The 10,011-nt window shown below is 49.5% G+C and overlaps 1 protein-coding gene across 1 annotated transcript in view; it reads left to right on the forward strand.

The window, feature by feature from the left end:
• Window positions 1–437: 437 nt before the first annotated feature.
• Window positions 438–10,011, forward strand: part of FAM73B (family with sequence similarity 73, member B) — a gene marked incomplete at its 3' end in the record, with an annotated part of 10,150 nt that continues 576 nt past the window's right edge. The window contains exons 1-12 of the mRNA XM_010138644.1: window positions 438–533; window positions 1,177–1,387; window positions 2,347–2,459; window positions 4,374–4,491; window positions 4,981–5,120; window positions 6,647–6,764; window positions 6,948–7,048; window positions 7,534–7,649; window positions 8,046–8,118; window positions 8,538–8,624; window positions 9,271–9,369; window positions 9,573–9,707. Coding sequence (XP_010136946.1) covers window positions 438–533; window positions 1,177–1,387; window positions 2,347–2,459; window positions 4,374–4,491; window positions 4,981–5,120; window positions 6,647–6,764; window positions 6,948–7,048; window positions 7,534–7,649; window positions 8,046–8,118; window positions 8,538–8,624; window positions 9,271–9,369; window positions 9,573–9,707 — 1,407 coding nt within the window. The remainder of the gene's footprint in view (window positions 534–1,176; window positions 1,388–2,346; window positions 2,460–4,373; window positions 4,492–4,980; window positions 5,121–6,646; window positions 6,765–6,947; window positions 7,049–7,533; window positions 7,650–8,045; window positions 8,119–8,537; window positions 8,625–9,270; window positions 9,370–9,572; window positions 9,708–10,011) is intronic.

Genomic DNA, 10,011 nt, shown 5'->3' on the forward strand with positions numbered 1-10,011 from the left:
ACAAAATTTCACCAACCATGTACAGCCAGTTCTGATGCATATCGAAATCTCTGGCAGCTGTCAAGGCCGAGGATGCTGCTGCTGTAGAGCAGTTTGGGAATCTGATCCCATGGGTGGTAGGGCAAGCGAAAAAATTGCTGCTGTTGGTGAGAAGGTGCTTTCGTTCTCCTGTTTGGCTCTAGCAGCATTGCTGCTCCGCTTGACCTGGAGTGTGGTTCATGAAGTGCAGTACCGGGAGGTGCAAGTTGTGTCTTCTCTTCACTCACCTGATTTTCCTCCTCTTCCTTCAGGAGGAGGATTTCTGGATGAAGGCTGATCCCAGGACTCACAGCCAGATGTCAAAGAAAAGTTGGATTTCTTTGTGAGCAGCTCACACAGCGTCCACAAGTGCCCTTCCCCTTTGTGGCTGCTGGAGGTGCCAGGAACCTTGTGCAGACATGGCATTTAGAAGGACAGAGGGAATGTCCATCATCCAGGCCTTGGCGATGACCGTGGCAGAGATCCCTGTGTTTGTTTACACGACGTTTGGGCAGGTACAGAAGTGTGAAAGGCTCTTCTGTCGTGTTCCTTGGGTTTCCTCTTTGGAAGTTGTCTGTAGAGAGAGGAGAATCTGTGTTAGTTGTGAGGGACAGAGGCATGACGGGGTGATGCTGGGGGACCTGGGCGGTTTGAGGGTTTGTAAGAATTGGATGGAGTGTTTGGGGTGGTGGGAGATAGCTGCTTGGAGTGGGTTTGGAGAGGGGAGAGAAGGGCCGCCCACATCCCTCCTGAGAGAACACCCAGGTTCAGCCTTTCTCTTCTTCAAAGGCAGTAAAACCAGACTTGTTTAAAGCAGAGTAACTTTTTTCCCACTGGTAGTAGAGCAGCTCGTGGGCCAGTAACGCTCAGCTGCATTCCAGGGTTTCAGAGCTGGGGTCTGAAATACCTGTCACGGGCTGTGTGCAAATCTTGCCCTGTGTTTTGGTAAAGAGGATGGAGACCAAGTTCTCCAGGTTCTGTCAAAATGAAGCTCCACAGTTTCTCTGCTGCAAAGTCTCAGTTGTGCAGCAGGAGCTTTGTTCTGTGGGTGGGAGGGGGAGTGCCAAGGTGTCTTGTGTTTAGAACCGCTTTAAAAAACCAAAAGGGTGGTGGAATTGTTTTTTCATTGTTGCTTTTTCATATCTTTTCTGTTTAAAGTCTGTCTTCTCTCAGCTGAGGCTCTCTCCAGGCCTGCGTAAGGTGCTGTTTGCTACAGCTCTTGGGACAGTTGCATTGGCTCTCGCAGCACATCAGATGAAGCGTCGTCGTCGTCGAAAGAAGCAGATTGCTCCGGAGAAGTGTGGCTTTAAGCCTGGAGGAATCACAGTGCCCATCTTGCCAACCAGAAGGGTCTCCTCCGTGAAGAAAGGTTGGCCTTGCAAGAAGAGAAAAATCTCCAAAAGCCTTTCATGAGGGAGCAAAGAGGGTCTACAGCAAGTGATGGGAAGGTCCTGACAGCTGGGGAGAGAGGAAGGCAAAGCCATTTGTGTAGGGCATTGATGCAGAATGAAGTTAGAAGCCTGGAGCACAGTGCCATGCCCACAGGGTTAGTGGAAGAAAGAGAGAGACCCTGAGCTCAAAGGCCTTGCGAGAAAAAAGTGACGCTGAGGTTTTCACCAAGGTTTGCAGGTCCCATCCCCCTTCCCGCAGAAAGCCTGTGGACCTGTTATGCTACGCTTCCCCTGATAATCCTGACCCGGGGCATGCGGTGACCTGGTTGCTTATCGATCCTGGTGATGGCAATATGACGCCTGACCCAGGGCTGCTGCGTGCAGCCGCATCGGCGAGGTCAGGCAGCGGAGGGGAGGGTGGTCTGGGCCAGGCTGGGGAGTCGGGAGTGCCTGTCCAGCTCTGCGGCAGCTCCCGGACCTTGGGCAGCTTCTTCACCTGGTTGTATTGATTTGGGCATAAGACTGACCCAGGTCCTCAGCAAATCACTTTAGGGATGAAGCATTTATTTTGTGAAACATAAGAAAATCTTTAGAGTGTTTTTAGTAATAACTAAGGGAGCGATGTCTGTGCTCTGCCTGGCCTGAGGGAAGCTGGAAGAGTCTCTCCTTGATGCTTTCCACCTGCCTCCTGCCATCCCATTCACCCCATAAGGGGTGAATAAATACTCATTCCCCAGCCTCAGATCCCCACTGATAACCAACTTGCTTAGTGTCTCGGACTAAGAGAGTACAGGAAATCTGAGACTCATTTCTACATATTGGATGCTGCTTTGCCCATCCACGGTCACGCTTGACAGGGTGATCTTCCCCTCTCTATTCACAGCTGCAGTGAACTGGGCCTAAAGTCCTGTTTTTTGTGTGACTTTCCCAACTGCAGGATACTCCAGCAGGAGAGTCCAGAGTCCTGGCAGCAAGAGCAATGACACGCTCAGCGGGATTTCCTCCATCGAGCCCAGCAAACATTCCAGTTCCTCCCACAGCCTCGCCTCGGTAAGGACCCTCTCAGCTGGGCTGGAGATTCGAGTGCACCTACCTGAAACAAGATCCTTGGGCTCGTCCTTGGCCGATGGATAATGTCCAGGTTTTTGGAGCAGAACAGGTTACAGCGTAATTGTACTGCGGGTTTTGATATTAACCTCTCAGTGACTGGAGTTGCCTGCATGGAATCAGAGCAGCATTTTCCAGTGACCAAGAGCCCTGGGGTACATCCCATGGCCAAGGAAGGGCTTGCGTGTGGGACATGGTTGTGATTCCTCAGGGCTTTCCATGAGCCCTGCAAGGAGCGAGGCAGGGTTGTTGCTGGGTCTCACAGCAACGGAGAGCTCGTTTGCTTCCCTCTGCAATGGGGGTTTGGGTGGCCCAGCAGCCCCTGTGCCAGCTCAGCCCTCCTGTGCTGGGGCTGCTCACAGGTTGCTCGGTTGGTAAAACCAAGTTAATTATCAAAATCTGATAGCTCTTTTGGGGAAACAATGGAGATTGAGAACACAGCCTGGTTGTTCTGCCTCCTCCAAAGCCAAAGGCGGCCTGTAAATACAGGTAATTCAGGCTTAACCAGGCAGGAGAAGCCACCACTGCTTACATCCACCTCTTGTGAGACTAAGTGCAGAAGCGCTGGGGAGCAGTTTTGGCTTCGAGACCTGGTTTACATCCCCATTGCTCAAAGCCTCGTGTGCCGCCCTTGGAGCAGTGGGTGTCATGAGCAAACCTCGTCAGCTTTGTGCACTGTGACTTAGTGCAAAACACCCCCTCAGCGTCACCCACCTGGCTCAGTGGATGGTTAGTGGTTGGGGCAACAAGAGGGAAGAATCACTCTGTCGAAGGGAGCTGTTGGCTGCCAACACCTACCGCGTGTGCAGGCATTGCTGTGTTTTCAGCTTGTCCTGTACAGTTAAAGCACCGTAAGTTGCCAATAATCTGTGCTGGCCAAAGTGTGTCTCCAGCAGGCGGCAGTGCCGGCACGGGGCTGGGCGTGCAGCCCTGCACCGGTGTTCCCCTGGGGTAACTGGGATGTGATGGGATGTGTCAGTGAGGACCGAGTGGTGTCCACTCTGCTTTCCTCCCCCTGCAGGGACTGTCACATCCATTTAATTCCCCCACAGCTCCTCCCTGCCCACAGATGCCGTCTGGGTTTTTCTGTAGCTGAGTTTAGTTGATGCAAATTCCCTTTTCTGCTGCTGGTGCATGGGTGGGGATATCCACACGGAGAGGGACCTGTTCTGTACCCCCTTCATGGGGTGGGAGCTGCGCACCTGTGATATTGTACTCGTTGTTTTCATGTTAGTAGGTGGAAAACCATTTGCAGTTTCTGCCCACTCTCATCTGCTTCCTGGGGCTCTTCTTTGCCATCCAGTAAATAAGTCGGCAGCAGCGATCTGATGGTTTGCCGTTCTAGATCTCAGGGTGATTGATGAACACTCCACGGGATTAATCAGTGGAGGCAGGGCAAGAACTCATCAGTCAGACAACTATTATAGCTTTTTTCTAGCATCAGGCTCACGTGCGGACATCTTTCTCTAAGCTGTATGGAAACACTGGTCATAGTTAGTGTTTGAACCCACTACTTTATTGGGTCAGACTTTAAAAGACATTTATGCCCTAGCATGGAATGGGAGAATGCTGCCACTCTGCTGTGTGGATCTTAGTGCTCAGCCCTCCCAGGAGAAGGTTTGGTTGCAAGGAGGAGAGCGTGAAAACCCCCTGGCCAAAGTTCTTGATATATTTTTGCTGGTGATCTGCTCCTTGGTTTGGACTGTGGTCACTTTCTGTCAAAAGCCTTGCAAACATGGGGAAGAGAAATGGCTTGTCATTGAAATTTAACTGGTGGTGACATTTGTGCCGTCTTAATATTGCTGCCCTTGGAGAGAATTTGAAAGGCATTTGCTGCCCTCTGCTCCCTTCCTGCAGATGGTAGCAGTCAACTCATGCAGTCCAACACCAGCATTAGCAGGGACGTGGGAGGCCCAGGCAATGGGAGATGCTGGAGCCATCGGTGATTCCAGTGCAGAAAGTCTCTACATTCAAGGTAAACAAGCACAAGGGTAATGTAGCCCTGGGGGGTTTGTTCATCACTGAGAGCAAAAAGAGGGTGTGAATTGACACAGAGCATCAGCAGCTCAATGTAGAGCTTCATAGGAAGGTCTCTCCCTTTCTCAACTTAAACTCAGTCACTTTTTAGTTATAAAAATCCCGTCTTCTAAAGAAACATCTCTCTGTTTTCTCGGTGAATAATGTACTTCCAAAATACTGGTTTTTGAGTAACAGGCTCACCTCATGCAGAGTATTTTGGAAGTAACACAGCTGATGTTTTAACCGGTTTGAGGATGTTCTTAACTTCTAATCCAAATTAAGCTGTATTTAAAAGAGAAAGAAATAGAACACATTTATTCTTTCTTATCAGCTGGGGAGAGGCTTCCCCCCTTTGCTGGACTGTCTGAGTGAGCAAAGACTCGTTCTGGACTGCTTTGTTCCTAAGTGGCCTGGGGCTCTGACAGCTTGTTGGTTGCATTGCCAGGCATGGAGCTGTTTGAGGAGGCCCTGCAGAAGTGGGAGCAGGCGCTGACCATCAGGCAGAGGGACAGTGCCAGTACCAGCACCCCCGTGCCCTGGGACAGCAAGAAACAGCAAGACAGCATGTCTGAGAACATCCCAGAGGTAGGTCCCTTTTTGGGGGCACCCTTTAGGTGCTTTTCCTTTGCATTTGTCAGCTTGGAACATGCTGAAAGACCAGTCTGGGTGCTGGAAGCAGTAATTAGGAGGTTAAAAGAAGAGCAAATTAAGGGCAGAGTTGGGCCAGACTGTGTTTAAGAGCTGTCTATATCTGTGGCTTCCTTACGCAATGTGAGTGGGTGTTGTTAATTTCTTTTTCTTTTTAATAAGTCTCACCCCCTCATTCCCCAGCTTTTCTACCCACCTTCCAGCATCACGTCAGTCACTGTCACGCAAGTCCTCCAGCAGCAGCGGCTGGGGTAGGAAAAGGCTGTAACAGATACAGCACCGGTGAGGAAGAAATAGCTTTTTGCCTGGTGGTGTTGTGTCTGTAGCTTTTTAACACATTTGAAAGGGGAGATCTTGATGGATCTTCTCGTCCTGGGAAGGTGGGTGGAGAGAGGCCAGCTGCCTGTGTGTATTAAGGAGTAGAGTGAAGTGGTAACTTGGTAGGAGCTAAGTATGCCCCCGCTCCCTGAGTGAGCGGGTCAGGGAGGTGTGTAACCTGTGCTGCCTACAGCCACAGACACAAGTCTTTCAGGGCAATGCCTTGTTGGCTTGGACTTGAGGCCTCTGCGGGGAAGAGCTCGGATAAGAGTAGATCCAAACTAGAAAGGCTCAGTCACAACCACAACGCTAAAAAGAGCAGCTGTAGCTCCAGCCTGTGAAAGGAGCTAAACTCCCAAATCCCAGGAGTTCTCACTGGCAAAAAGTGTTTCCAGCCTCTTATAAACGGGGCGTAGTGTGCTAAGTGTGGGGATAGTTGTCTTTAGTATTTGTTCAGGTCAAGTCTGGATTCCCTGGTTGTTGTCTCTCCTTGAAGAGTCCTATAGTAAATCTAAAACTGACTCTAAAACAGTGGATCCAATGTAAAAACAGATTTTGTGCCTCTTGTTAATGCTTCTGTCTTCTGGGTGAGATGCTTATCCAGACACAGCGGTAGGAAGGCAAGCTGCTGTGTAAATATTATTTTTCTCACCCCCTTTGTTTTTTTTTATGCTCCTGTGGTGCTTTCAACAAACTTTGCTTGTGCCCAGCACCTTAGTCCAGGGACCGTTATCCAGTTCTAGATACTCTGTTGTATTCAGTAGGGGTTTTCTGATGTGATTCCCTCTTGAAATTAGGCTAAAGTCACAAGTCGGGAGAAATAAGTGATCTGTAACTCATTAAAATACCTGTTATTTTGAATGGCAGGTTAAAGTTCTTAAGTTCTTTCTTCCTTTTTTAGGAAAACAAATGGGAAACAAGAAAACAAAATCGTTAGGCTAAAAAGCCAGAGGGTTTAAATAGGAGGAGCTTCCCTCCCCTTGCGTTATTAGCTGCATTGCAGGATTAATGACTCCACTTGTTTTTTAATCATTTAATCTGCAAACTGTAAATCCCATTTGACGGAAAATTTCCTTCCATATTTGTGCTGTCAGTCTGTCTGTGCCCAGCTGGCTAACTGAGGGTGCCATTTGTGTATGTTCAAGGAGGAGTCCCAGAAAAGGGAGTTCGCCGAGAAGCTGGAGTCCCTCTTGCACCGAGCCTACCACCTCCAGGAGGAATTTGGGTCTTCGCTGCCATCGGACAGCATGCTGCTGGACCTGGGTATGGGAGCTGCGTTAGGAATGCCCGTTTCCTGTCTGCTTTTAGGTCTTTCCTGTAATCTAGGCAATGAAGTAGTGACAAAGTGCCCTTTGTGGGGGTGGGAGGGAGAGAGGGAGAGCACGGGAGCTAAGAGGAATGGTAGTCCATAAACCCCAACACATGCAGCTTCTTCCTCTCCTCCAGAGAAGACTTTAATGCTTCCATTGACGGATGGGTCACTGCGGCTTCGGACAGATGATGAAGACAGCTCAGCTTCCGAGGACTCCTTCTTCTCCGCAGCAGAGGTGACTTAAGTTTCAGCTGTGTGCCACAGTCCAGCTGCTTGGAGGGGAGCCACAAAGGCAGTGGAGCCAAACACAGCTTGGCAGAGGAAGATGACACAAGATGGAGCAACAGCCCTGAGCTGGGAGGTTCATGGTGGTGGTTAGGAAAAGCTGTTTCATTCAGGACTTGATGCAGCCCTTTCCAACCAGCATTTCCACATTATCGTCCTATCTACTGTAGAAAACATGCTATAACAGCTAGGAAAGTACCACAAATCTAATGTAATGAGGCTTGGTCATGTAAATTTTAGGGGATACTGAGTTGTGTCAGAGCTGAGGCAGCTTTGAAACTGGTGGGAAGAGAAACATCTTTGCAAGAAATAACTGGCACTGGCAAAAGCCTGCTAGCTGAAGGCGGCACATCTTGCTTGTGTGCAGTCTCTGAATATTTGCAAATATTTAACAGGATCATTTTGTTCTTCCCATGTCTCTTGCCACCTCTGCAGCTCTTTGACTCTCTCCACTTCAGTGAAATACCATTCCACCTCTCTAAGCCAGCAGCGGTTTATGAAGAAGCTCTGCAGTTAGTGAAAGAAGGGAAGGTCGCGTGCCGGACACTGAGGTGAAGTGCCAGCTGGAGTTGTGGGTCCTTGTCTTGAGGCTCCTTCGAGCAGCCCTATAACCAGACTAACCCTCTGGCGTTGGAAACTCTTAGCAATCTTCCTGCTGGGTCACATGTCCCAGGGAACCAGCCCCAGATTTTAGGACACATGTTAAGAAAGAGTAATTGTTGCAGGAAATCAGTAGTGGGAAATGGGCCTGTTGTGTGAGGCTGGCATCGTCCTGCGCTGTAACAGCCTGTGCTGTGGTCCCCCAGGGAGCGGTGCGGTGGGGAGGCAGTTGTTACTTTCTCCGAGGCACAGACTGGGAATGCGCAGGTTTTTTTTTTTAGGTGACCATCATCGTTAGGAACACAGACATCAGGAGAACTGAAATTTAAGCAATCCTTTCCTTCTAGGACAGAGCTCCTTGGCTGCTACAGCGACCAGGATTTCCTCGCAAAGCTGCATTGTGTCAGGCAGGCTTTCCAGGTGAGAAACGCTCAAGGGTCCTGGGCTCCCATGGCACGTTGCTGCCAGCAGCACCTTCTCCTCTGCCTGCGCAGGGGGAAGTCTTTGTCCCTCTAGAGCAAGTGAAAGCAGCAGCAGCCCAAGCTCCTTACTGTGATCTGCATCCTGGCAATGTATGTCTAGAGCCTGAACAGCAGCTTTTGTGCCCTGGCCCCACTGCTACTCCGTGGCTCCTGTGCTCTGTTCTTGCCGCTTCCAATCTTTCAGCCTAACTTTAAACTCACTTTCTGGAGAGAGCAGTTTTGTTTTCTGGACTCCAGCTTATTAAAGGCTAATGATAGTGGCATATGCAGCTTTGCACTGCTGTGTCTGGTCCTTTTTTCTCCCAACTCAGAATTCATGTGGGCGTTCACAGGAGACTTCTTGTGTTCCCTTTGCAGGAGCTGCTGGAGGATGAAAGCAATCAACTGTTTTTTGGGGAGGTTGGGAAGCAAATGGTGATAGGACTGATGACAAAAGCTGAAAAGGTAGGAAGTTTGTGTATCAACTCAGCTGTGCCTTGAGCACAGGGACACTTTTCTTCCATCCCAACCCAGAGCTTGTCCGGTGTATTGAAAGAAGAAAACTTCATCTGTGTGCTGGTGACTAGTGTCCTGTGCTTTTAATCTCGATTAACCACATTCTCTTGAGAGCCTCTCTGTGCAGCCACTGTCCACGGTTTGATGCTGCGCCTCACTGGAGCGATCACTGAGGCTGTGCCTTAGTGATGGCATTGTCCCAAGGAATATAGGAAAGGGAAAAGATCATCAAACCTTTCCATCAGCAGCGTGCTAGCTCTCAGATCACTGGTTTAGTCACTGGTCATCCCCTGAGCAGGGAGATCGTTGCTTGCACAGAATCAGTCCCTTTCTCACATGGTTTGCATACAGGTGTCTCTGTCTACTTCCTTGAAGAAAGCAGAGTAATGCGGGTGCTTTGAGTCACTGCTGAGCCTGGGGCCATCCAGGCCACCCAGAAATAAGTTCTCTTTCTGCATAAAGAGTGTTTTATCGAAAAACTTCACCAGTCACATGCATTGATGTTGACATTAGCTCAAAACAGCAGTCAGACTTCGGTGAAATGTGCCCACAGTCATCGTACCTTCTGAAGTGTTTTGTTTCTCTGCTCCCCCAGAATCCCAAAGCTTTTCTGGAAAGCTACGAGGAGATGCTGCATTATGCGCTGAAGCAAGAGACCTGGCCGACCACTCAGCAGGAGCTGGAGGGAAGAGGGGTTGGTAAAGACATTATCTCTACACAGTTGCAAAGGGGCTGGAGGATAATGGATATGTAGAGCCCAGGAGTGAAAGAACCGCTGCTGAAATGATTTCATTGTGTACCTCAGCTCATTACGGTTTGTTGCTCCAAACCCAAAGACGTTGTGGCTAGATCAGTTTTCAGCTGGTTCCCTTTACAGCCTGCTCTGCTCTCTGACAGGTGGTGTGTATGAATTTCTTTGATATTGTGCTGGACTTCATCCTCATGGATGCTTTTGAGGATCTGGAGAACCCGCCCTCCTCCGTGCTGGCTGTGCTGCGCAACCGCTGGCTCTCTGACAGCTTCAAGGAGACGGTGGGTTAAACGGGGAGTCCTCGTGCTGAGCATGAGATGGCAGCGCCAAGGCCAGAAAGAGTTTGACCTCAGCTGTCCTGGCTGAGCTGAATTTTCTCTTTAGGAACGCCATGCTTTCCTGAAACTCTAAAAACAACCTTGTGGTACATGTAAATTGTTTACAGGAAAGTCTTCCTTACTTTGAAAGCATCTGCCTGGCTGCAACAGACTTATTTCTCCAGCGGCCTTTATCAGTGATGCCACGGAGATGTTAAAATACGGCAATGCATCTTTTTGAGAATTAGAATAAGGGTCAAAATGTAGG

The sequence above is a fragment of the Buceros rhinoceros genome, unplaced genomic scaffold, assembly GCF_000710305.1.
Source record: "Buceros rhinoceros silvestris isolate BGI_N320 unplaced genomic scaffold, ASM71030v1 scaffold35396, whole genome shotgun sequence".
NCBI classification, from domain to species: Eukaryota; Metazoa; Chordata; class Aves; order Bucerotiformes; family Bucerotidae; genus Buceros; species Buceros rhinoceros.